The sequence below is a fragment of the Lagenorhynchus albirostris genome, chromosome 18 (genome assembly GCF_949774975.1).
Source record: "Lagenorhynchus albirostris chromosome 18, mLagAlb1.1, whole genome shotgun sequence".
In the NCBI taxonomy this organism is placed as follows: Eukaryota; Metazoa; Chordata; class Mammalia; order Artiodactyla; family Delphinidae; genus Lagenorhynchus; species Lagenorhynchus albirostris.
The window spans coordinates 16,800,897-16,825,288 of NC_083112.1; the positions used below are offsets into that span (position 1 = coordinate 16,800,897).

Genomic DNA, 24,392 nt, shown 5'->3' on the forward strand with positions numbered 1-24,392 from the left:
ATCAAGAGAATCTAATCAACATTAAACTATTTACTTCCCTCCAAAGTAATTTCCTCTCTGTCAATGCACAGACATGCATTTTTACTTAGTTATAATTAGTGTGAACATACTTGTTTTTGTTTAAGAAAGGTTTTCTTTACCTTGGCATCCAGATTTGTTTTCATAGGCGAAGAAAACACTGAGAATTAGAAGGAACCTTCACTGGAGAGTTGGGAGGATTATATTGGGTCATACTATCCCAGAGTTAAAGAAACCTTAAAGGACCCCAAATCCCTCCCCGTATCTCTGATGACTGCACTTCTCGACTAATGGGCTCACTGGAGTAGCTTTCCCATGCAAGGGCCTCCCCAGATCTTATTCCACAGCACCAAAGGTGGACTCTCCCTTCTAAAGGAAGAATGAAATCCCATCCTCTGGGTCTGCTAGGGTCTACTTGTCTGCCATGGGCCTGCACCCTTGTCCTCTGCTTTACTTCGTGTGGGGTTATCTACATGGTTTCCCATGCAGGAAAAAAGTGGAAAAACCATGCTGCTCTGAGACAGTCCTCCGTACCATTCCCCTCAAATGTCTTTTTTTTTTTTTAAGTGTAATCGCACACCAATAGTTTCCAATCTATCAAAGCATAAATTTGCCAGTCTTTTTTCCTAAGTCAAGGAAGTAGCGAAGTGAGGTTTAATTAAAAGCAGCAACTATTTGTACAGCTGTCCCTGGGTTCATGGCTCGTAAAAGGATTTAGCTTCAAACTCTGCTGCCTAAGTCCTTCGGGAGTTTCACAAAAAAACTCATTTAGCCTCCTCATCCGGACAGTGCCAAGCCCTTGCTTCGCAAGTTGCTTCAGGAACAGGCAGAGCTGGGCCCTGATGCAACTTCAGCTTCGACAGTCGGGCCTTCTCAGCACATGTGGCTTGGAGCAAAGCAGAGAAGATACCCAAGTCCCCTTCTTTTGTATGGGGGACAGGAGCCTTGAAGGCTACTCCACGAAGCTCCTGAAAATTCCCCTACGGTTGGGAAACGGAGGGAGGACGATCAAGCACAGTTTTCGTTTTGTGAGCTTTTCTCTGGCACTTCACACTTTCCGATTCCCGGTGGGTCTTTGACCCGTGCACTCCCATCCCCAGTCCCCAAGGCGTGAACGGTCACCGGTAGGCATCCTTCAGAGGAGATGGGGGCGGGGTATCCCTGCGGATAGATGCATCCACACAGAGCGGCCATGCCAGCGTAAGCCCTGGAGAGGAGGAGGAACCAGCGCTCAGCATTTGGCTGATTTTCAGGTGTAAGGGAAGCAGCACTTCAGGCAGCCTTGATTCCGAACAAGCCTATTCGGACTTGAAGCGAGCGCAGTGGCCAGCGTAGGTCACTGACAGCTGGCGGGGGGCGGGACCGGCCCCACGCGCAGAGAGGCAAGGAGGCGGAGGAGCTGCGGCTTAGGAAGAGTGACCCTGGCGACCCCAAACGCCCCGCCTCCTTCGCTCGCTGCTTCACCTGCCGGCCGAGCGCGCCGAGCCGCGGGCGGAGGCGATGGCTAGCCCCGCGCCCTTAGTGGCCTCCATCAGCCACCAAATGGTGGCTCTGCACACCCTGCAGCTTCTGCAGCAGGAGTGGGGCTGGGGGGATGGTCCGGGCGCCCCCGGGAGCCCACGCGACCTGGACCACGTGTCCGCCGCCCCAGAGCGTCGCTCAGACCCACGGCTGGCCCGTGCCGGGCAGGGGCGTGGGGAGGAAGGCGGGGGCAAGGGGGCCAGGAACGTGGGGTCCGGGGCGCGGGCGAGCTCCCCCGAGGTGGAAGTGGTGCGAGGCGCCGAGGGGGGCGCGGAACTGCTGCCCTTACCCCGGGGTCGCGGGCCCTGCACCCTGGCCCAGATGGCGATGCGCAGCGCGCTGGCCCGCGTGGTGGACTCGACCTCGGAGCTGGTCAGCGTGGAGCAGACGCTGCTGGGCCCCCTCCAGCAGGAGCGGTCCATCCCCATCCACCTGAAGGTGAGTCTGGCCTCCAGCATCCATCCCCCTGCTTAGGTTCCCCCTGGGGCAGGGCAGCGGACCGGGATGCAGACGAGGCTGAGTCGCAGGATCCAAAGTCGAGCTTCCCCCAGAGATTCAGCACCTCGAAGTGGGAATGAGGGAGGTGACATTCCGGGGATTAGGTACTTGGGACAGGGAACTCAGGGCCCACCTGGGGCCCACCTCACTGCAGAACGGAGATGCAGAAGGGCTTTGCCAAAACCTTCCTCTGGCCCTTTCCACATGTGAAGCTTCTAGGGACGGAGGACAGCTCCTCCCACCCCTTTCAAATTAAAAGCCGTTTCTCCAGAGCCTTAAATATACGTATTAAGTTCCCTCTGCCTTTTGTATGACGAAATCACCTACATTTATTTGAAGTTCCTTCGCACTTACGAATCGCAGTTGTTTTTGCGTAAATCCAATTCCACACAGAGCTCGGGGGCCTCACAGAGTCAACCTAAATTCTCATAAAGTAGCGTGAGAGCGGGCTGGGTCCCGGGTGTTGAAGCAGGAACACTCATGTTAAACTCCTGCTAAGTCACGCAGCCCATCTTTGTAGGGCACGTTTCCGCTTAAGGTACCAAACGGTGTTGGCCGATTTAGCCAGGGAACAGAGCAGCTGCCTCCCAGGCCGAGTGGGTTGGTGGAAATCTGGGGTTCTGGAGTCCAGTCTTGGCCTTGCCATTAACCTAATTGGCTTAAGGTCACAAATCTCTCTGAGACCTTCTGGCTTTTCAATTTTGATCTGGAACATTGCTTCATTCATTCCCTGGGGAGTCTAGTGGAAGGAAATGGGGGAGGGGTAATGAAGAAAGAGCATTTCTCAAGACTTGCTATTCTTGCTCTACAAGCCAAAGTTTGGGAAACATTGATATATATTAGGTCGCACTATATACTGTAAAAGATTGATTTAAAATAAAAAAAAATAAAGCATAGCATTCACCTGAATAAATATTGTTACTCTGAACTAGGGTTTCTCCACCTCCACACTACTGACATTTTTGTCTGGATGATTGCTCTGGGGTTGTCCTATGTACTGTAGGATGTTTAGTAGCATCCCTGGCCTCTACCCAGTAGATGCCAGCAGCATATCCTCCCCCCCAACTGACAGAACCAAATACTGCTAATGTGTGTGGTGGGAGGGGAGATAAGGTCGCCTCCAGATGTGAAGCATTGCTTCATTCTGAAAAGTTTAAAAAATGAAGCTGCATTTCACCAGTGCTCTTGACTGTAAGAGGTACCTTTTTTTGTATCGCCAAGAAATTTTTTAAAATCCTGCCAATGAAACTGTGATACACATGAAGTGTGCTGTGATACTAGGAACGTATACAAGGCACCGGTAGGTTGGCAAAAGGAGAGACTGAGTGATCAGTTTTACCTTGGGTGATCCTGGAAGGCATCTTGGAGGAGGTAACCTTTAAAAAAAAAAAAAAAGAATGTTTACTCTCCAGGCATTAAAGGGAAAAAGCATTTCAGAGGAGCTGTGGGATCCAAGGCCAAGAAGTAATGAAAGGGCCTAGGGCTTTGGGGGAACTAAAATTAGTTCAGTATGGCAGAAGGCAAAAAAAAAGGATGCTGGAGAGTTAGGTGGGGTCAGGTGGGAAAAGGCCTGTGGGTCATGCTGAGGACCTGGACTGTCTTGCAGGCAAAAGGCAGCCATTGATATGACTGAAGGAAGGACCCTGATAAATCACAGAGGCAAGGTCAGGTCGGAAGACCATTGTCAGGGGCCCGACCCAGTTTAGGAGCAATGGCGCCCTCCGCTCTGGACTATAAAGCACGCCACTTGAGGTTAATGCAGCTGCCGCTTCTACTTGGTAATCCTTCCAACCCTCTCTACTACTGGACTTTTTGTCCTAAACATTTTCTACTCTCCTCAAACTTTCTTCATCCAAACCTCAACCCTCTCACTCCTTTACTGAGAAAATTGAGGCCATCTGACACAAATATCTTCCATCCTACCTAAAAAAATCTCATTTCCAATCATCTTCTTTCTTGTCTCTAATAAAGAAATACTGTTTGGTTCCCACCCCCTCCGCCTCCCAAATAACTTCTTTCTCTGAAGTGCTGGAGCAAATCTTTCATCTGCCCCTGGACCTTTTTCTCTCAGTTCCTTCCTCTCTCTTTGTATTTTCTAGTGCTTCCACTCTGCCAATTCCTCTTAATCCATAGATCTGCTCAAATCTTCCTTCACCTACCCAGCCCCTTGAGTCTTGGTCCCCTTCTTCTCCATCATGAGCAAACGTGCAGATGTCTGGATGTATTGCTACCAGTGTTTCTAGAGGCACCCAGAGTCCCCATTAAGAACAGGGATCTCCACAGGGAGCTCAGCTCGGTGCTCTGTGATGACCTAGGTGGGTGGGATGGGGGGGAGGGAGGCCCAAGAGGGAGGGGATATATGTATACGTATGGCTGTTTCACTTCATTGTACAGCAGAAACTAACACAACATTGTAAAGCAATTGTACTCCCCCCCCCCAAAAAAAAAGAATATAGACAACAACGACAACAAAAAAAGAACAGGGATCTCAACATTCTTGCTATTGGAGTCTGCTATTCACCTACAGGGGAGTAATGAGTTTCAGGGCTCCTGAGAACAGCCAGTGCTTTCAGAAGGGAGAGAAGCAGGGAGAGGTTTCTCTGGATGACTTGCCTCCTTGCCAGCATCTTGAAATTTTGCTTGGTTTGCTGTTTGGAGAAAAGGCAGTATCTCCATTAGGTTTGGAAGGTAATGCTTACAAAGCACTTAGACTCAAGGACACAGCAGTCTGTCTCTCCAGGGGGGCTGGTTATACAGACTTGGCATCATCATTACTGGTGTTAATTCAAATGATTTGGACGAGTTTTCTCTATATTTTTAAATTAAGAACATGCAGATTGATTTTATACATGAGAATGGTTTCAGGAGGATTTTGCTAAAGGAAATAATGCTTGCATGTCACTTGGAAGTGTGTGGAAATTTCCCTAACGTCAGGAGTGCCTTCCATGGCATTCCTTGCCACAGAGAGGAGGAAGACTCACTTGAACAGCACAGCACAGGACAGCGATCAGGTCCCATGAAGCATTTCAAACCTACTCTGCCACTTCCTGCTGCAGACTCTTGGGCAAGTTATTTAGCCTTCCTGTGCTTCTGTCTCCTCACCTGTAAAGTGGGAACAGTGGTATTTAACGTTATTGAGATAATGCATATAAAGTCTTAGCTACTGGCTGCTCACGGTAAATTGCAATACCTTTGAACTTTATTATTATTATTTATTATTATTGATTGATGCCTCAATCTTCTTCAATAGTCTTATTGACTATTATTATATTTCATTCTTGATATTGATGGATCTGACTCCTGAACTCTGTATTTACTTTTGAGACTGTTGACAAAAACAGAGTTAGGATGACCCAAAGAGACTTCCAGGAAGCCTCCACTTTCCAGAGGTCAGCTTTAGCCCATGGCTGATGACTGACTTAGATATGTGACCATTGAGTGACTCGCTGATCAAACCACCAGAATTAAGGGAGTGAAATTTTCAGGCCTGAAGGCAGAGAAACCCTCACCATAATAATAATGCATATCTTTACAGTAGTTTACTATTTTCTTAAAGAAGCCAACGCTTGATATTCCTTTTGAGCATTTAGAGATTATCGAACTCATGCAAAAACAAACAAACATGAAATGAGTCTTTTCATGGTGGTTAAAAATGCTTAACAAAACTGAGTCTTGTTAAATTTGGTGGAAAGGATGGAGTTAACCAGCTTGATAAAAATTTATTACGGGAGGAAACTGAGGCTCAGAGGAATTTAGAACTGCTGAAGAGTCTGCAGCTAAGAAGTAGTGGCCCACGATTCAAACATGGTTTTGTCTGACTGTTTCTACCAATCACAGTGCTAGCTCATAGGGGTGTTATGAACATTACACTGAAATAAAGTACATGAGAGTGCACAGTTGTCAGGGCACGGTCATACATGCCATGCACTGCACACCACTTCAGCTGCAATAGTCATTCTGCACACTGAGTATCATAGTCAGCTTGGGCTGCCATAACAAAATGCCACAGACTTGGGTGGCTTAAACCACAGACATTTATTTTCTCACTGTTGTGAAGGCTGGGAAGTTCAAGAGCAAATTTGGTTTCTGGGAAGGGCTCTCTTCCTGGCTTGTGGACTGTCACCTTCTCACTGTGTCCTCACATGGCCTTTCCTCTGTGCCAGAGAGAAAGAGAGATCTTGGATGTCTCTTCCTCTTCTTGTAGGACACCAATCCTATTGGATTAGGGCCCCATCCTTATGATGTAACTTAACTTTAATTACCTCCCTAAAGATCCTATCTCCAAATACAGTCACACTGCAAGTCAGGTTTTCAACATATGAATTTTGGTGCAACACAATTCAGTCCCTAACACTGGGTGATTTGTGTCTCCTCTAATGATGATCACCTTACATAGTGACAAAAAGCCCCAGGTAAACGTAGGAAATCTTTATCAAACTAGCAACACTGGCAAAGATGCTATAATACTTGCCACCCAAAGGGAGCACAGAAATGTGTGGAGCACCAGAAGGAAGAGAGTCTAGGATTTTAAAAACTACTAAAAATGACCAACCCAAAGAGATCATTAACTAAGCCAATCATGAAGTCACTCTGGTTGAGTTTTGTCTGTCTTCCTTTGATAGTTAAAAACATTTACGGTTTCCAAGAGTTCTGTTCTGAAGCAAGTTTCATGGAAACAATGGCTGATGCCAGCTTTTAGAGGCAGAAGAACTTTCCTGCCATTGCAGATAAAACTTGCCTGTGAGCTCACCCATTGCAATTAACTAATTCTGGTACCAATAATTCTCTCACGTTCAGTGGTCCATGCTGGTTTTCTCATTCCACAGAGCAAGAGCAGTGGTTGTAAAACTGTTGGCTTTGGCTTCACAGTCATTGCTAAGGCTTTTTGCAAACTGCAAGTGTGGATATTGAGTTACTCAGAGGCAGACATTGATGATGAGTGCTTTTCTTCCCCATTAACATTGGTTAGTGAAGCCAGTTTCTGCAAATTTGGGAATTGTGTCTTTAAAAATTGCTAATATTCGATTGAAGAAATAAATTCTCATGGTTATATTATTAGTAGCCTTAGCCAGGGGATTGCTCTTTGTCTGGGACAAAATTGTGCTTTTATGTCAGGAAAAGGCCAAGTGACAGCTCTAGAAGTAGCTCAGTTATAGCTCTGTTATTCCTTATAAAGTGAATGATATGAAAATCAGGACATAAAAGCTTTCTGAAATGAACATTTAGGGAAAGATATTGCAGGCAGGCCCTAAAACAAACCTACTTATGTTTAATGTCTTGTGGAAATGCTGCCTTGCTTTATTTTACAATTTTGGGGTTTGCCTTGTGAGCATACCTGAATCAAGTGCTTGTATCCATCACAAAGTGCTTTTCATGAGACTTTTCTGATGAAAATGGTACTGTACCCAAAGCAAATGCATAAGGAACCTTAGTTACTTGTGAGCGTTTACACTGGGTACACCACAAGTAAAAATGTTTAATTTCCTGTGGGCGATAGACTTTTTATGGTGACTGGCAGATACTGCGGTTCTTCACTGGGTGCATTATTAATACGAAGTTGCATATCTATTTGAGATTGACCTAGAGTTTAGGCAATTGGTGATTGATCTGGGCCCTGTGACTTTGCTGTTCAAAGCCAGATGTCAATGAACAAAATGCAGTTGGGGCAATTTGTAGTATACTGTTCCTGATAGTATGGTTTTCATAACGCCGCTCTAAAGTAGAGAAACGACACTCCCATTTTATGTGCACATCTAGCATGGAGGGTTGTGTTGGGTGTAGGGAAGAGATTTGTGCTCCCTCGTAGTTCCCAGCCCTGGGAAACTTTAGTGGAGAGTGGTTTGCTGTCCAGGCCGAAGTTCATTAAGGTCAGACCTCATCACAGAAAGCTGGAGGAAAGCTCTTTCTTCCATTAATACCCTCTGTAGAGTACGTTAGGCATTCAGGGAGAGTGAGAGGGAAAAATGTGAGAGAAAACACGTTTGTGGAGGCCATTATAAGAGAATATAGCTCAAGAAATGACTGTTTTGTAAAGAACCAACTTATTTTAAAGCCAGGGGTGAAGGGAATGTGAATTGATTTATAGTTCCTGTAGATCTAGAAGTGATTTTGAAGATGATGTGATAGAAAAAAACCCAAAAACCTTCTTTGTGTATTGTTTAAAATTACCTGCATTATAGAGCCTATAAAGTCATATTATATTTTTGACTTTATTACCTATTGGTGTTGGTTTCAGAAAACAAGCTTTGAAACTGACTCCTAATGCTAGATTGTTTTTGCTTTTAAGCCTTTGGTTTTGATGGGAGTGTTTATTTTCAATAAGAAGCTAAAAATGGGCTTAACTTTTCTTCCCTTTTTGGACTTTGCAGGTGCATTTTCAGTTGTTCAAAGATTTCAGAAGTGCACATTCCTAATAAATACAATGCGTCATGCAGAAAAGTACAAGTGGGGTGGATTTTCTAAGAGACCTCCCTTACACTGGGTAGGAGAGAACAGACCGGAGGAAGGGAGAGCTCCAACTAGGAGGTCTCTAATTAGCTAGGAGTTGGCTTTACATGGGGCGTGGAAGGTTCCATGCCTTGAATCCCTTCCAGATAACCACACCCTCTCAACTATGTTGCAGGGAAGAGGGCTGGACCAATGGGACAATCTTCACTTTGGATATGACCATTGCAAATTTGAGCTTTGTAACACTTAGTTAACCTTAAGAAAAATAGCATGAATATAGCCAGAAAACAAACATGAAACAATTCACATAGAGACATTTTTGTTTCTCACTCAAAGCTAGTTGGGTGCCTCCCAGCTTGCTTCCATGGTGTCCCTGTTCACCCCATGGTGGCATCTGCAGCTCTGTACTTCTCATTCATTAGTCTGTCCCCAGCACTGGATGGCGAGCTCTGCTCTCTCTGTCATCCTGGCATCTGGCCCAGTTTCTGATTTGGGGTGTCTCTGATGAATACTTGAGTTTTGAGAGAGAGGTTAATTCCAGCTCTGCCACTTACTTGCTGTGCGATTTAGGGATGTCATTTAATCTCTCCAAGCAGCATTTCTTTTCATCTCTCATTCATGGACAGTTGTGAGGACTGAGTGAAATAAGGTATATTAGGAGCCTCGCTTGGAGCCTGGTGCCTAGTAGGTGCTCAGGCTCATAGGCCTGACCAGTGTTCTTCAAACACTGGTTTGCCATGTTCCTCCCACGCTCAGAAGTTCCAGGGACTTGACATTCAAGGCTGTCTGCACTAGCTTATCCTGATAGGCAACACAAAGCTCTGTTTTTCTCAGACTGGACTCCTGCCAGTCCTAGCCCCTGCTTGGCTCCAAGCCTTTGCTGGTATCATTCATTCTCATTGTGGGGCCATCTCTTTTCCCTATGAGTTAAATACTGCTTTCTCCAACACCACCTCTCTTATTATAGTGTCTATACAGTCCTTCTCACCTGCCACTTTGCTGATGCCTCACCCAAATTTCCATTCCCTTCTACAAAGGCTGGCAATAATCTGATGGTCTCAACCACTTTTTTAAAAAAATTGTATTGAAAAACACAAAACAAAATTTACCATTTTAAGGGTAGTGTTAAGTACTTCACGTTTTTGTGCAAACAATCTCCATAACATTTTCATCTTGCAAATCTGGAAACCCTACACACATTAAACAAGAAGTCCCCATATCCCCCCTCCCTCCAGCCCCTGGAAACCACCATTCTACTTTTAATTTCTATGAGTTTGACTACTCTAGGTACCACATATAAGAGGAATCATACAGTATTTGTCCTTTTGTGACAGGCCTATTTCATTTAGCATGATGTCCTCAAGATTCATCCATGTTGTAGCATGTGTTAGAATTTTCTTCCCTTTTAAGGCTCAGTAGTATTCCATGGCATACATAGACCACATTTTGTTGATCTGTTCATGTGTCCATGGATACTTGAGCTGCTTCCACCTCCTGGCTGTTGTGAATAATGCTGCTATGAACATGGGTGTGCAAATAACATTCTGAGATCCTGCTTTCAGTTTTTTTGGATATGTACCCAGAAGTGGAAGTGTTGGATCCTATGGCAATTCTAGTTTTAATTTTTTTGAGGAAACTCCATACCGTTTTCCAAAGTGTCTGCAGCATTTTTACATTGCCAGCAGCAGTGCACAAGTGTTCCAATTTCTCCACATCCTCACCCACACTTGTTATTTTCAGGTTTTTTTGATGGTAGACATTCTGTTGCATCTGAGGTGAACTTGGCTACTCTTTCTGAGCCTTAATCTTATTCTGTGTCACATCTCCACTGAAGGGTTTTAATAGGTTTTATCTCACCAATCAGATTCCAAGTTTCTGTAGAGAATATTTTTCTTTTCTCTTCTACACTTCCTTCCTCTCCTCTTCTTACTGACCTCCCATTTAGTGGAGTACTTTATTCATAACTTTAGATTGACGGCATGCTTTATAAATACAAAGAGCTTTCATATTCATGAGCTAATTGGACTTCTCATGGTAGCTATTATTTTTCCCATTTTACAGATGAGAAAACTGAATATTCCATAGATAAAATGACTTGTCCACGGATGGCTTACCTAAAGGATAGAACCAGGGCTCTAATAGCTATTCCGGTGCTTATGAAGGATTGAGCTTTCATTCCCAGGGGCCTTTGAAGCTGCCTGGAGTGCTGCACTTCCTAACTGACATCTGTAAAGTCCCTTTTGCCATGTAATGTAACATACTCACAGGTCTGGGAAGAGACACAATTCTGCCTACCACAGGGCAGATTTCAGCTAAAAATTAGGAAGAAATGTTCTAAAAGCTAGAGCCATCTCTTCTAATGGGTTGCTTCCTAAGCACATGAGTTTCTCCAGTGTAGCCAAGCAAATTCTGGACAAGTGCACATCAGGTATGCTATTGAAAGGATTCACCCACAGAACGAGCTCTGTTTGAACTCTGTGCAATGCTTAGATTGTGAGTCTACAAATGTCTGTTCTTCCATAGGATTGGGCTTTTGTGTTTTTTCCATAGCCCTCATCACATTTCACTGGACATTTGGAGATATGCTGTATGTGTCTCATTTCTCCTACTAAATTATAAGTTCTTTAGAGATCAGGTACCATGTCTTATTGTCTTTCATCTAGTGTAGTAATAAGTCATGTAGTGGAGACTAGATACATGTTTGAAATCAATTTAACTGATTTATTAACTGAGGCAAATAGGCCGAGGCCGTTACCCCAGTAGATTAGTTGAGTCACGAGACATTATCTCAACACACTTTATTTATTTATTTTTTAAAGTCTGTATTGAATTTGTTACAATATTGCTTCTTTTTTTTATGTTTTGGTTTTTTGGCCATGAGGCATGTGGGATCTTAGCTCCCCAACCAGGGATGGAACCCGTACCCCCTGCATTGGAAGGCGAAGTCTTAACCACTGGAGCGCCAGGGAAGTCCCTCAACTCACTTTAAAATGTAAATGCTGGCCATCAATTTGGACCCCTGTAGCAATCAATACATTTCGTGTCCAAAAATCTGAGATTACACAAGGCTTTAGAAGTTCCAAAACCTGCTTTTAGATTGCTCAGCCACCATCATGTTCTAATTCTGGCAAAGCGCTCAAGGCACAGTGTAAGATATTACATCATTTTTGGAAGCATCTGGGACTTGCTAAATAAAAGCTGCTGGGAGGATATACTCTGTCATTGAGTGGAAAGCACCATAAGTGAAATCATCACCAATATTGATCATGTGAGTTTCCACCGAAAGTCCATGAGCCATTTAATATGCTGTTGCCTTAAGGCTGTCACTGGTGGCTCCTACCTTCTGCAGTAGAAGCTGGGTTGGAAGCCATGATTACTGGATCCATAGTTGGCTTTCAGACCTTCCAGAAAGGAAGAGAAGTGACCACCTGTTTTATTTTTCCCTTCCTTGGCTTAAGAGTCCCATGGAAAGCCTATTCCTATTAATTTGTTTTCTTTGACTGTTAATATATTTGAGAAAGGATTAAATGGAAATACTGTACTAAAATAGTAAAATAAAGAGACTTTGCAAAGCTCGCCAGAGATCTGAAGTTTACCCAGGGCCTCAGGGACCAGTACAGCCCAGCAGTGGAATTTTATTGTATGTATAATTTCCCCCAAAGATGCCTTCTTTGCTTCTTTACAGTAAATGTGAAATTGACTTCAGATTTTAGGCCCACAAATATATTTTTAAAGGCATTTTAATCTTCTTTGGGTGATGAATGCCTTTGCAGACTGGCTAATAGGCACACGTCAGCACACATTTCAGTGGTTCCTTCTATTTTAAATTTCCTTTTGCATGTTGTCTTTGATCCTTCCACTTTGTACTTAGAGTTGGATTACTTCTATAAAGCAAGTGGACAATTTCCCTTGATGTGGATCTTGGGAAAGTAGTCCAGAGTCATTTTTTCCCCCTACTTTCTCATTCCCAAGCAATGTGCTGCAGCAATATAGGTGACCCCATAAACTGTGGGACAGATTATCTAAGTAGCCCCTTGATACCTTCTGAACAGACATGAGCAATACTCAAGGGCAGGGAAGCAAGAATGCTTTAAAGAGAAAAAAAGCAGGAAGGGTGGTAGCCTGTGAATACTCAAATAAGGGGACTGTGCTGTGTTAGCCCACACGGAGTCCTGCTGCTGTTGTTTTGCTGAATTGAATGAATGGATGTCTGTTTTGTTTCTTGGAGGATGTTTTCTAATCAACATTTTGCCAGAAACCCAGGTCCTTCTTCTTACCCAAGTGAGAGAGTTTTTATTAGGGAAAAGAATAGCTTCTCTTTCTACACAGAATTAGGAAGAAAACTAGTTCCTCATCAAACTTTGGTTCAACTTTTAGTTCTTCTTTTTTTTTGGATTATCTATTTTTCTTAAGTTTTTAAGTTGAATTTTTAGCTCAGGGGTTTTCAGTGTTTAAGTGGTTTTTCTTTACTTATATAAGAATTTAAGTCTATGCTTTTCTCACTGGAGCTACAGCCCACAAATTGTGATACAGTAGTTCCATAATTGTTCAGTATAGAGCATTTTAAAATTTCAATTATTTTTTCCACTGACTTATGAATTATTTAGAAGTGGATTAAGTCATACATGTTTTGGGAAGGTTATATACATTACTGATTTCTCATTTATTTGCTTTGTGATTTGAGTGATATACACTTTGATATTAGTTGAGACTGTGGCATTATCCTAAAGTCATCTTTCATAAGTAATACATAGATGTTTGAGAATAATGTATATTTGCTTATCTCCATTAGACCAAGCTTATGATTAGAAAAGATTTTCAATCCTTTCTCTCTAGGCTGAATGTCCTGTTGTTTGATCAGTTTCTGAGAAAGATGCGTTAAAATCAGTCTTTATGTCTGGGGATTGAATGTAAATTGAGATTATCATATTAGACACACACAAGTACAAAACTGTCATATCTTCTTGGGGAATAATAGTTCCTTTTATTAAATGCAGTTTATTTTATCCCTAATAATGATTTTTCTGGATTTATTTTGACTTCTCTTTGCTTGATGTATATTTAGTATATTTACATTTACTTTCAATCTTTAGGTGTTTTTAGTTTTAAACGTGTTGCTCGTAAGCAGTGTATAGATAGATTTTGAAAATCCAACCTGGCAACCACTGCATTTCACAAGGTGATTTATTTGGTGCTTTCTATTCACCTGCTTTATGTTTGTATTTTTATTTCTCCATTTTTACCTTCTATCAGTAGAATCAAAAAGGTTTTGATATACCTTTTCCCTCTGCTGATTTTGAAATTTTATTATTTCTATACCTTTTTTTCCCCCAAATCTGTACATCAAGGAAGGTTTCCCATGGATAGAATCTCCCACGCTGTCACTTTCGGATATTCTCGCGGTCCGCTGCAGCGAGCGCGGTCTCCCGAAGGTTGCAGGAAAGGGGCATCGAAGCCTGCAGAGCTTTGCTAGGTCCGGGAAGGTGCCGCCGAGCACTTGTGCTCCATCCTGCTCGGTGCTGCCTCCCGGGCCTCCTATTCCTCTACTTTTAACGATGATCCTTACATTTCTTACATGTATACTTAACAAGCCTGAAATTTATCAGTTTTGCTACTCGGCATTTTAGAACCATCTTGCTTTTTTTTTTTTCTTTTGCGGTACACGGGCCTCTCACTGTTGTGGCCTCTCCCGTTGCGGAGCACAGGCTGCGGACGCGCAGGCTCAGCGGCCATGGCTCACGGGCCCAGCCACTCCGCGGCATGTAGGATCTTCCTGGACCGGGGCACGAACCCGTGTCCCCTGCATCGGCAGGCGGACTCTCAACCACTGCGCCACCAGGGAAGCCCTACCATCTTGCTTTTTTAAACTCCAAGTTAGTTGTTATAATTTTTGTTTTGATTAATCAAATCTTCAGATTTACACTGTGTTTTTAAGTTTCTTTGTTCACTGTTGCTTCTTACATCCTTTCTTTCTGAGTTGAATCTCCTCTTTATGAATTATATCTTTAAGAAGATCTGATAGTGCGAGTCTATTTGTGGTAAGTCCTTTTGTGCTTTTAAATAAAAGTATATTTACTTGGCCCTGATGTTTAAATGGTAGTTTAGTGGGACTAAAAAAAAAAAATCTTGGTTGACAGTTATTTGAGGATATTATTCTACTCTATCTTCAATTGTTACTGCTTAGAAGTTGGCTGTCTGGTCATCCAGACTGAACTCGTCTTTTTCTTTTCTGGTTGCTTTTAAGAGCACTTTTACCTTAATGAGTTTAGATTTGGATTTCGTTTAACTTTTTCTGCTCAAAGCTTGTTTTGTTTCCTGAATCTAAGGATCAATTTGGGATCATCTGAATCACTCTGGGATAATTTTTATCCAGTATTCTCTTTGACTACTGCTTCTCCCCCATTCTTTTTCTTGTCTCTCCTGGAAATGTATCTGTTGTACCTTGTCATTCTGGCAATCCATGTCACGTAACTTCTCATTCATATTTCCCATGACTTTATTTTGCATTCTGGGTAATTTTCTCAAATTTACCATCCAGTTTACTAATCTTCACTTCATATGTATTTATTCAGGTGTTTAACATTGAGTTTTTAATGTGTCATGACAGTTGTCATTTCTAGCAGTGGTACTGGGTTCTTTTTCAAGCCTGTTTTTTCTTAGGACACTTTATTTCTTCTTTTATATCTTTAATCATTATAAATATATTTTACAGTCTATATATGAAATTCTTGGAGTTCAATCCTGCCCTACATTGCATCTACTATATCATGGTGGATTGTACTGAAAATTTCATATTCTGAGTTTGTCTTCGACAGAGCTTTATGGGACTACTACTGAGGGGCATGGGTTGTGAACATGTTTCTGTGGAATAGGCTTTTGTTTGCTTTTGCCATGTGTCCATGGGTATCTCAGACCAGTTCCAATTTTTAAATTAATGTCTTGGCATGAGTGTTCCAAGAACATGCATATGGTATAGAGGACAACTACAAACTTGAACTACTGTGTAGTATAGGTCCACAGTTACAAATTCATACGGTCAACTTCACCTTCCACACCAAACCCAGCTCAAGAGAGACCAACTTTCTTTTCTTGATAGGTATTGGCAGGCAGCTAAAGCAATCTACTTTTCTTTTATACCTGGTCCTTGGGGATTTCCATTACCTTCTTGCAAGCTCAGAAAGGATGTCTGTTCTGTATTATTTAGAATATAGTAGCAAGGCATTACGGGGAAACTACATGTGCCATGTGCCAGAACCAGAAGTCTGGGGGAGTCAGTTATGTGTACATTTGAATCTTGAAGGATGGGGGGTTAGGGGTGCCAACCCCCCAAGCAGTCAAAAGTGTGCATATAATTTTACAGTTGGCCCTCCATCTCCATGCTTCCAAATCCACGGATTCAACCAACTGTGGACAGTGTAGTACTGTAGTACATATTGATTGGAAAAAATTGCATAGAAGTGGACCTGTGCAGTTCAAACTTGTGTTGTCTGAATCAACTGTATTTAAAATAAAACATATAGTCAACATTATCTCTGATATGGAATAATTTCAGAGTACCATTTATATGTAATGGATTTTAGAATGTGAATATCTGAGGATTAAAAAAATCTATTTAATTAGCTCATTCTTTAAAGCTACCAATGAACTATTTCTAAATCTGCACTGGACATTTCTTGGGACCATGTTCATTAAATACCAAATCCTGTATTGGAATCTTGAAGACAGTGATTATGGAATAATAAGAAGGAAGTCTATTTGTATATTCGTCAAAGCTCTTTTAGGAACAAATAAGAGAAACTCAACTCCAAGTGGCTTAAGTAAAAAGAAATATTTATTGATTCAGATAGCTAAAAAATCCTGGGATTTATTGTTCAAGTACAGCTAGATTGACATGCTCAGAAAATGTAATTGGAATCAGTCTCCTTTAATCTCTTGTTTCTACTTTTTTTTTCTGTGTTGGCCTCACTTTCATTTGAATTCTCTCCTTATGGTGGCAAGATGTTTTCCAACAGCTCCAGTAGAACAGAACTTCTCTTTCCCAGTCTAACAAATATTCTGGGACTGTGGCTTATTGGCCTGCCTTAGGTAATCTGTCCATCCTTGGCCAGTCCAAGTGGCTGAGGGATGATGTGCTCTGATTGACCTGGTCCCTGGAGCTGTGGAGTGGAGTCAGCTTTGGTCAAACTACATAGGCTGAGAATGGAGGAGAGTAGTTCTCTGAGAGAAAAATCGAGGTTCTGTCATCAGAAGACTGGACTGGAAACTGGGTACACAAAACACAACAACTGTCTTCCATAACCTATCTAATTGCTTGTTTGTGTTTGGTCTTCATTTCAGGACAGTGTTGAGTTTAGAAACATCTGCAGTCATTTGGCTCTGCAGATTGAAGGACAGCAGTTTGACAGAGATTTGAGTGCTGCTCACCAGTGTTTGAAGATGATAGTCAAGAAGCTGATCCAGTCTCTTGCTAATCTTCCTTCGGATGCCCACATGGTAGCCTGTGCTTCCTTGAGACAGATCTTACAGAATCTCCCAGACATATGAGTGTTCAAGACACTGGAATTAAAACCACAGCGAGCACTGCTAAGAGAACTGGCTACCTTAAATTCCTAAGTGGATCAGCAGACAATGGATGTTTTTATTCCCAGGAAGGAGAGACTTGGTAGCATATATAGCAGTCTGACCAGTGGCATCTGTAACCCTTGGGAATTATAGCATGTTCGTGAAAAATTTTTAAAGCAGTAGTTCACATTTTTAAGTGTCTTGACATATTTGCTGACTTTTTGATTGAAATATATTCCACTTTGTGGAACTGACTGGGTTACATGTGTATATACATTTATGAATATATATTAAGTGTTAATTTTAATTGAATGACACCTTAATCTACATTCATATTAATGTAGGCCTATGAGGTTTAATATGGCTATTGGATGATTAGAGCTCCATGGTTTTTCAAATTATTTTGAATAAATGGGATATTTGGTAATTGATATGTTCTACTTACTGAGCACTTCATTTTGTGTTATGAGAATGATCTCTGGATGTTGTAGGACCACACCACATGTGTCAGTAATTATCAGTTCCAATATTGGCATTAATAACTTGCTGTTGGGCAGCGAAGAGCTGCTTCCAAACCTTGTGCTTTCATCTACTGATTTGTAAATTAATGGTAATGAGCTCTGAAGTACCAAGGCTATATGATATGTAAGTACAAAGTACAGTATTATTAAAGTCTCACGTGAAAACATCTAGTTTCTCATACTCTTTCTAAATATTCCCACTGAAGTAGGAAATTCTTGGAAAAGAAAGGACGGAGTGGATATACTGGCAGATTTCCCTAAATATTTAGAGTAAGGAAAAGAGAGAGTGACTTTTTTTGCAACAAAAATCTACACATGCTTAGGAAAAACCAAATTTCCTGTTGTTTAATGGTGACCGCGTTGAGAACCAAAGTAAATTGAAGTGCTGCTTTTCCCTTAAAGTTTTAATAGAAATGGCATCAGATTTAGAAAGAAAAGAGTATAATGTAGCTTGTTTTCTGAAGGAATTATAAACTGGGTCTGTATGGTAAGAGTATACCTACTGTTAAAACAATTAAGTGATAAGAATAATCAAAGCCTTTTTAATCTCACATATTCTAATCCTAGTTGGTTTCACATATTTTCTTCCACAATCTTAAGATAAGTATATTGCTTCTTTTTAGATGTTACTGACCATTTCCGTAGAAGAGAAATAAATTTATGAGACTGAATTTTACATGAAAGATGAGAGGTGTGTATTTATGCATGTGCATGTGTGTATAGGGGAAAGGATGGGCCAGAAGGGAAGGGCATTCATTTCTTGGGAACAATCTTTAGCACATTGTTCTCGCACTCCTAGGAAACACTGTATTCTGGGGGTACCACTGTACTTTATGGTGCTGTCTTTCCCCACGGAAATTATTCCAAGACTCTTCTCTAAAGACATAGCATTATTATAGGCTGCCTTCCCATTGTAGTCAATATCCCTATCAATAAATATTAATATTATGGGTTTTTTATAACTCCTATTCCAAGAAATATTGAAGATTTTTGCTTTCCTGTCTGTACTTGTGCTTTTTCCTCACTTTGCAGTGTGTTTCCCACAGACCAGTTGAAACCCCATTCATCCTTCAAGGCCTGATTTATTCACCATTTCTTTCATGAGCCCTCCTGGATCATCCCAGTAGGATGTGGGCTCTTCCTCCTCTGAACTCACATAAAAACACACTTTGTGCTGCTGCACAGGCATTTATCACACACCATCTTATAGCATGGCTATTGCTATACCTGCCATCAAGATTGGCTTGCCTGAGGGCAAGGATTATTCTAGACATCTTTGTATATTGCATAGCAGCTATAATTCTAAAAGTTCTTTGACTCTACTAGAACTTCCATGGCCCCTACCACTTTTTCACACACACACACACACACACACACACACACACATTTTTACTTCTGTGGCTTATGTTCTTTGCTCAGTCTGTATAATCATTTGGTTGTACATGCTGCTCTCTTCTTTTCTTCCCTTTGGTTGAGTGCTGCTGGCAAAACTCCATTCTTGGTCAAGACCAGCTCTCCTCCTACTCCCATGTCTGCTCGTGAGTTCTGAATATGGCTTAAGAACAACACACGGCTATGCCAACTCACTTCAATTCATGGCTTGCAATCTCAAGGGACCCTCATGTCCTCCATTAGTGCTACTTCATTTCCTAGGACTGCATTGTCCAATATGGCAACCACTGGCCACATGTGACTTTGAGCACTTGAATACGGTTAGTCTGAATTGAGATGTGCTGAAAATGTAAAACGCACGTTGGCTTTTAAACTAAAATTGTTTTTATCATTAAAAACAAAGAATGTAAAAGATCTCAATAATTTTTTTATACAGATACATGCTGAAATGATAATATTTTGAATATATTTGGTTACATAAAATACATTCTTTTTTTTTTTTTTTTGCAGTACGCGGGCCTCTCACTGTTGTGGCCTCTCCCGTTGCGGAGCACAGGCTCCGGACGCGCAGGCTTAGTGGCCATGGCTCACGGGCCCAGCAGCTCCGCGGCATGTGGGATCTTCCCAGACCGGGGCACGAACCCGTGTCCCCTGCATCGGTAGGCGGACTCCCAACCACTGCACCACCAGGGAAGCCCATAAAATACATTCTTAAAATTAATTTTATCAGTTTTGTTTTACCTCTTTAAGGTGGCTACTAGAAAATTTGAAATTTAATTTGTGGCTTGCATTGTATTTCTATAGGGTAGTGCTGTCCTAGAAAATTCACTGGGCGATTCAGTGCTGTCCTTGACAATTACTCTCTGAGGGGTTTGTTCCATACCTTCTCAAACTTGATTCTTCTTCATTTTTCTCATTCTCAGCTGATGACCTTGCTTCCGATGGCACTGGAAAAAAAAAAAAAAGCCCTCTGAAGAGCATGTTCATCTTCACACTAACAGATCTACCATATACCCTGATACCCTTTTGTTATAAGGAGGACTTGCCCTGCTCCTACCTGAAGCTGATCAACCACTCAGGCCCTGGACCCTGTCCTCTCTTCACTTACTTGAAGACTTGCCTTTTGCATTCATTCCTTTGTCTGCATTACCAGTTTTTGCTTCTTAATGGGAGCATTTCCATCAGCATGATATTATGTTATAGGATCTCCAATCTTTATTTTTTTTAATTTTTTTTTATATTACTGATTTTTTTTTACATCTTTATTGGAGTATAATTGCTTTACAGTGTTGTTAGTTTCTGCTGTATAACAAAGTGAATCAGCTACAGGTGTACATAAATCCCCATATCCCCTCCCTCTTGAGCCTCCCTCCCACCCTCCAATCTTTAAACAACAATTTCTCCAGCTACAACTCTATTTTTCTCCTTACCTTAAGAGCAAAATTGATTGCAATAGTCTAAATTAGTTGTCTACAATTTGTTTTTTCTGATTCCCTTTTGAACTCATACCAAATGGATTTTGTACCCACAACTCCATGAAAATTGCTCTTGTTAAGGTCCCTAATGACTGCCCCACTGATAAATTCAAGGGTAAATTCTCAGTGCTCATCTTATTTCATCTATCAACAGTTTTTGACACAATTGATTACTCCCTACATGAATCACTTTCTTATTCTGATTTCCGCGTCAGCAGACTTTCATGGTTTTACCTTTTTTGTAGCTCACTTCACAGAACTGTTTCCTGGTTCCTCCACATCTCCCTAACTTCTTAATTTTGGAGTGCTTCAGGGTTCAGTCTAGGTCCTCTTCTCTATCTACACTTACTCCATGGTGATTTTTAAATTACCAGCTATTCACCAATGACACCCAGGTATATGTCTTTCGCCCTGAACTCCAGACTCCTGTAGCAACTGACTACAGGATGTCTTTACTTGAATGTCTACAAGGCATTTCAAATTCCAAAATGGAATTCTTGATTACCAACCCTGCTTCTCCCCATCCTCTAAATCTCATGTGGTGGTGGCTCATATGCGTGCAGTCACATAGGCAAAAAAGAAAAACACTGAAGCCATCCTTGTCTCCTCTATTACTCTCACCTCTAGCCACTCAATCAGCAAAACCTTCAAAATACATCTCCAATCAGATTACTTCTGACCACTTCCGTAGCCACTATTATCTCCTGCCTGGAATATTGCAGTACCTTCCTGAATTGTCAGACTACTTCACTGGTGTCTTCTCATTATCTATTCTCCACACATCAACCAGAGTAATATAAACCAGATCAATTATTGCTCTGCTCTAAACCCACCAATGGCTGCCTGTTTTACTCAGAATGGAATCCAAATTCTGCCTCTGATCCATCTCTTGTCGCACTTCTGTTCTAACAACACTGATCTCTTTGCCACTCTCACCTCTTCAAACACAACTGGTCTCAGGGCCTTTGCACTTGCTTTTCGCTCTGCTTGAAAGACTTTTCTCTCGTCTGCTTTAAGTAGGTATTGACTCCAATGTCACCTCATTAAAAAGGCCTCTCTAATCCCCTTACTGAAAATACTATCCCCTGTCACTCTCTTACCCCTTCTCCCTGCTTTGTTTTCTCCTTAACTCTTATAATGGCCTGAATTTATTTATGTGTTTATTGACTGTTGTAATTGGGTTGGCTGGCGGCCCCCAAAGGTTATGTCCATGTCCTAATCAATGGAACTTGTGAATATTACCATATATGGCAAAAAAGTGAATATACTTGAATGGTGACAGATGTGATTATATTAGGGTTATTGAGATGAGATTATTTGGGATTATCCGGGTGGACCCTAAATGCCATCACATGTCCTTAAAAGAAAGAGGCAAAGGGAGACAGTATAGGCAAAAGAGGAGGTGGCAGCATGACAGAGACACAGGCTGGAGTGATGTGTCCACAAGTTAAAGAATCCTGACAGCTATCAGAACCTGGAAGAGGCAAAGATCAGATTCTCCCCTCGAGCCTTCAGAGGGAGAGCTGCCTTGTGGACACCTGGATTTTGGACTCCTGGTCTCCAGAACTGTGAGAATAAATTTTTGTTGTTTTAAGGCACCCAGTTTGTGATAACTTGTTGTGGCAGCCGTAAGAAATGAATACACCTGCTTTTCCTCACTGGAATGTAAGCACTGGGACGTCGTGCATGGCTGTATCCCCAGTGCTGCAGCAAGGCCTGGCACAGAGCAGCAGCCCAATAAACATCTGATGAATGAAGACATACAAGTCATGTGGTTAGTTATTTCAGCTGTTTTGTTTGTTCTTTCTTCTGTTTGTTTTTTACTGAGGGATTTGATTCCTCCAGAAGTTTCCCAAGTCTTATATATCTTCTGGTAAATATCTAAACTCAAAGAAAAAACTAAAAGGAGAGTTTTAAGGGTTAAATGAGTCAGCACTTTTCGGTCAGGTGTTGGGTTAAAAATAATCATGTAGCTATCATTCAATAAAAGGGTAATAATTATCATTCAATAAAAGGGTAATTGTAACAGGGACTGGGCCAGCCTAGGCCACTCTGAAGAGTGGGGTCCTTTTTCTCTTCTTCCTTACCCCAAAGACTACATAAATGTACCTTTAAAAGCAGATTTTTAAACTTTATTATCGTGGGCTATTTTCTTCCACAGCCATGTCATCATCATCATCATCAACAACAACAACAACCATAATAGAAGTTCCTACTTTTTTGTGGCTCAAGCAACATCTGGGGGGGATTTGATCATCTTGGAGCCAAGCCGTTTTTTTTTTTTTATTTCAGACCATATAGCACCTTGAACAAGCGTGGCACTTGGGTGGGTGAGGACAGTTTGTGGGTGTCTCTTGATAATGCTGAGAAAACTTTGAGTCATCTGATAATTTCTTTGTTGTATTTCCTTAGATATTTAACCCTCGCATTCTCCTGGACTCTTATGTTTGTATGCTCTTAACAATAGATTTCTAGAAGCACATTTGCTTATGGAATAAAAATACCGAGGGGCCATACCGAGGACTTTCTAAGTAGAGCTGGACAGCCAAGTGACAAGATCATACCTATACCCCTTTCTCTTATCCTTAGATACTCTCCTCACTCTTGTGTCTACTTTTCTGGAAGCTCTGCGAGGTCCCAGATTGGCCTGATCTTACATCCTTTTGACTGCATGCCTTATTCTCATAGAGAAACTATCTTTGGGTTCCTTTGGCTGTGTTCCATTTTCTTTTGTCTCATCAGAATCAGTTCTGTTCTCTCATTTAACTGCTCTTACTCTTCTTACAGTTTCTCCCCAAAGTGGATTAGTTTCCTTGGTTTAACTTAAGGCCTTTGGAGGGTAGGAAGCCATTCAGATACTTGTTCTATGCAGAACACAAGACTACCAGGATCAAATTTTTCATGTCTAAAAATTCCCTGCAACAGTTGGCCCCATTATCCACTCTTCTTCATGCTCTGATGCCAGATACTTATGGAGTAAATCTATCTGAGAGGAGTATAAATTCTGTGGATCCATGAGTTTCAAGACACATTTAATTCGGCAGAACTTTGAATAAGAAGTGTTCTGTATAATCTGGGTATCCTCATCAAGGATCCCAGTGTTCCATTCTACAGCCAAAAACTTACCACAGTCCTGGTTTCACTTAGCTCATATCAGAAAGGTCTAGGTTATTATGGTCCTGGCATATGTTACTGGAGAGCTTACTTTTGTCTGATGTGACTTCTTTACTGCTATGCTCAATAGAAGTGATATTTAAAGCTGAGCCATGGTTTATAAATTTCTCTTCTTGTAGACAAGCTCGTATTTGCTCCATGCTTACAGTCATAAGTCAGGAGACAATTTTAAGGCTGATAGAAATCTCTCCCAGCACAGATGTAACACTAATTTGTTCCTCTTGCCTTGATGAAGAATTTGATATCATCATGGCTTCACTTTCTTTTTCCTTAAAAAAGCATTATGAAATGTCTGGAGCGTAGAGGGTATCTGGTGGAAAAATAAATTCACCGTGATCCAAGAAATGAGTCGCCAAAGCCAGTGTTGGCTTAAGCTGGTACAGAGAGAAGAGAGGAGGTTCCATAAACCCCCTTCCCCTTCCCTGCATGTGTAACTCTAGCTCTAAACGTAACTGAGGCGTATAGGGGCACAGCACATGCTTGGAATACGTGTGTGTGTCTGTGTGTGTGTGTCTGGGCTGGAGGAAAGGAGGGCAGGGGAGGAAGTACACCTGAGTCAGGTGTTATAATCCCAAACATGAGGAAAGCAGTGGGATAATTTGGAAAATGAATGTCCTTGGGGATATCTGCAGACTCACGTTGAGGAGGTCATCAAATGAATGATTGGTTTATTGATCTGCTCAAATAAAAAATATAGGGCTTCTCACACATGAAGTTTTTCACACCATTGGATAATTTGCTTAGTGCTGATGTGACAACTATCTTATGTACGACCTCACTGTCC

General features: G+C 41.8%; 1 protein-coding gene across 1 annotated transcript; it reads left to right on the forward strand.

Moving 5' to 3' along the window:
* The first annotated feature begins 1,518 nt into the window (after positions 1–1,518).
* Positions 1,519–17,308, forward strand: DLEU7 (deleted in lymphocytic leukemia 7). Its single transcript, XM_060129328.1, has 2 exons — positions 1,519–1,977; positions 16,822–17,308. The coding sequence occupies exons 1-2, from the start codon at positions 1,519–1,521 to the stop codon at positions 17,026–17,028; spliced, it is 666 nt and encodes a 221-aa protein (XP_059985311.1). The 3' UTR covers positions 17,029–17,308.
* Positions 17,309–24,392: the final 7,084 nt, after the last annotated feature.